This window comes from Heliangelus exortis, chromosome 19, assembly GCF_036169615.1.
Source record: "Heliangelus exortis chromosome 19, bHelExo1.hap1, whole genome shotgun sequence".
Classification (NCBI taxonomy): Eukaryota; Metazoa; Chordata; class Aves; order Apodiformes; family Trochilidae; genus Heliangelus; species Heliangelus exortis.
The window spans coordinates 217292-220658 of record NC_092440.1 but is presented as its reverse complement, the minus strand read 5'-3'; the positions used below and the strand labels follow the sequence as shown (position 1 = coordinate 220658).

The 3367-nt window shown below is 57.4% G+C and overlaps 1 protein-coding gene across 1 annotated transcript in view; it reads left to right on the top strand.

Annotated features, from left to right (window-relative positions):
- The first annotated feature begins 2980 nt into the window (after nt 1-2980).
- KSR2 (kinase suppressor of ras 2) overlaps nt 2981-3367 on the top strand; it is a 55640-nt gene continuing 55253 nt past the window's right edge. Inside the window, exon 1 of the mRNA XM_071763581.1 lies at nt 2981-3157. Coding sequence (XP_071619682.1) covers nt 2981-3157 — 177 coding nt within the window. The remainder of the gene's footprint in view (nt 3158-3367) is intronic.

The following is a 3367-nucleotide window of genomic DNA, read 5'->3' as shown; positions in this document are numbered from 1 at the left end:
ACGGCAGCCACCTCCCACCCGCCCCGTCCCGGCACGGTGGATGGAGCGGAACCGGTGGACAGCCGGGGTGCTCATTCCAGTGCCTGAAAGGGCTCCGGGACCTGGGATGGTCCCAGCCCCGAGAAGCTGTGGCTGCCCCATCCCTTGGAATTTCCATCCCTGGAGATGTTGAAAGCCAGGATGGAGCAACCTGGGCTGGTGGGAGGAACTGGGTGGGCTTCAGGGTTTCCTTCGACCCAGCTCGTTCTATTCCAGTGGTTGATTGTTCTTGTGAAAATTTTTCCCCGGGAGTAATTTGTGCCTGTCGCCTTTCATCTTTTCCATGTAAAACCGGAATCTCCATCTTTGTAGCCACCCTTCCAGTACTGGGACATGGGGACATGGTCCAAACCCAGCTCTCTCAGCCTTTCCTTTTCAAACTGGCCACTTGTCCCAAGTAGGGTTGTCCAGGGATCAAGTGTTAGGCCCAACATTTTAATGTCTTCATCTGAATGATGGGATCAAGCGTGCCCTGATGAGGGATGATCCCAAACCAAGTGGGGAAATAGACATTTCAGAAGGGAGAGCCACCCTGCAAGAAGACCTGGATGGAAGAGTGGGATAACAAGAAACTTATAAAGTTCAACATAGACACATTTAAGGTCTTACACCTGGGAAAAAATAGTCCAGGAGTGCAGTTCAGACTGGGATCTATCTTACTGGGGGAGCATGGCACTGGGAAGTCAGGAAGAAAAGTTGTGGGCATGTTTTCTGGGAGAGCACAGCTCCCAGAATTGCTAAAGCAGGGTTGAGGATGTGCTTTTGGGAAGGAGCGTGGTGCTGGGAGTTGCTACAGCAGGGCTATGGACATGGTTTGGGGTGAAGCATGGTCCTAGGCATGGCTAAAGGGCATTTTTTTGGGTAGACCATGGTGCCGGGAATGGGTAAAGGACGGTGGTGGGGGTGCTTTTAGACAGAGCGTGGTGCAGTTTTTTGCCAAAGCAAAGTGGTGCCCGGGATTTTTTGGGAGAGCATGGCACCAGGAATGACCAAGAGGAACCCAGGGTGCCTCTGCCAGGATCTGGCTGCTCCTGGCTGTGCTGGATTGGCTTCTTCTCACCAGAGTCACCTCCAAGGGAAGAGGGACCTGTGCTGGGCTTTGGGAAACAGCTGGAACTTCTGTGGAGAAGGGGCTTGGAGGGGAACCTGATGTGAGCTGGGTGGTGGGGATGGGAAGTGATCCCTTGGGACATAGAGGTGGTGGGGAGTATGTTGGAGGGGAAAAAAAATCATGGGGCCATCCTGGCAAGGGAAGGGAAAACACTGAGAGTTCCAGGTGGAATCCTACAGAAAGCGATGAAGCTGGCAGAGGGCAAAAGCTTTCCTCAAATTTTTTCCCCATTTTTTCCCCCTCCAGCCCCAGAAGGGAGTGCAGGAGGTGGGAGCTGAGCTCAGTGAGGCTCGGCTGCTCCTCCGGGCATGTGATGTGGTGACAGATGGCCCTCCAGGACCTGCCAGCTCCTTCCACAGTGCCTGGGAACCGGCTGGCAGCCCTGGTGGCCTTGGGCTTCCCCATCCGGAGTGGGTCTGGAGCTGCTTTTCTCCTCTCTGCCTTCACTCGGGGCAGCTCTTTTCCTTCCAAATCAAATTTTCCAGGTGTTTCGTCCACCCCTGTGCCCCGTCATTACTAAATCTGGACCTCCAGAGCTGTAAGAAAGCAGAGCCAGTGCCCACCAGTGCACCCAATAACGCCTGCAGACAATTCTACTTCTTTCTTGAACAGATTGCTTTGAAGATTATATATTTTTTTGTTAAAACTGGTGCCCCCCCCTCCTCCCCCAGCACTGATTGGGCATCCTTAGGGCTGGCTGAACAAGGGGTTGAGCTGGTGGAGCTGGAGGATGATCATCCCCTAGTGCCCACCAGTGCTTGCCACCAGTGCAGCCCAACTGGTGTGATGATGCTTCCTCCCATGAACCCCAGCTCAAACACCCAGTAGAAACACATAGATATAAATATAGAAATATAGAGATATTGAAATACAGAAATACATAGATGTGTTTAGATAAATAGATGCCTGTGAAATTAAGACCAGAATTGGAGTGACATGGGACCTTCTGGGCTCTGAACTGGCATTGATTCCCTTTTTAATTTAATTTGAAATATATCATGTAATGGTTTTAAACTGAAAGAGGAGAAATTCAGGTTAGATGGTAGGAAAAAAATTCTTCGACATGAGGGTAGTAAAACACTGGAATAGGTTACCCAGGGAGGCTGTTGATGCCCCCTCTCTGGAGGTGTTTAAGGGATGGGTAATGGGGGTAAATGGGGATGGATGGAGGGATGGAGGGATGGATGGAGGGATGGGAGGTGGGATGGATGGGAATGTCAATGGGAATTAATGGATGGATGGATGGATGGATGGAGAGGTGGATGGAGAGGTGGATGCATGGGGGTAGATGGGGGGGCTGGCTGGTGGGGTGGGTGGATGGATGGAGGGCTGGCTGGAGGGCTGGCTGGCTGGATGGGAGGTGGGATGGGTGGGAGGGTCAATAAGAATGGATGGATAGATGGATGGATGGAGAGGTGGATGCATGGGAGGGTAGATGGAGGGGCTGGCTGGTGGGGTGGATGGATGGATGGATGGATGGATGGAGTGGGGGGGGTTGTCAGGGCGCGCATAGAGCGCGGCCCCGCGGTGCCGGAGCGCGCCGCCCTCGCCCCCGCCCCGCCGCGCCCGGAGAAAGGGGGGGGGCGGGTAGGGGGGGGGGGGGGCTGTGAGGCGTTGTTGGGGGGGGGGAGGCGGCGGCGGCGCCGCGCTGACGGCTCGGTGGGCACGGCGGGGCAGCGATGCTGCGGGCCTCGGCGGAGCGGGGCTGAGCTCCGGCGGCGGAGGGGGGGGGGGGGGGGGGCGGGCAAAGGAAGGGAAAAGGGGGGGGGCCGCGGAGGGTGGAGGGGAGGAGGGGAGGCGGGGGGGGGGGCGGGGGGGGCGCGGCGAGCGATGGATGAGGACAACATGACGAGGAGCGAGGAGCAGCAGCTGAGTCTGCAGAAGGCGCTGCAGCAGTGCGAGCTGGTCCAGAACATGATCGACATCAGCATCTCCAACCTGGAGGGGCTCCGCACCAAGTGCGCCGCCTCCAACGACCTCACGCAGAAGGAGATCCGCACCCTGGAGGTAGGGGCCCACCGACACCCCCTTCCTATAGCCAGCCATCCCCCCCACTTCTCTTTACCAACCCCCTCCTCCCTCCCCCCCTTCCCCCCCCCCCGGGCCGCGCCGGGCTCCCCCGCGGCGCTGCGGTGGTACCGAGTGAGGCTGCGCGCTCTGCAGGTGGGTCCGGCACCGCCAAACCCTCCTGCTGGGGCTGCCCGCGGGGGTACGCCC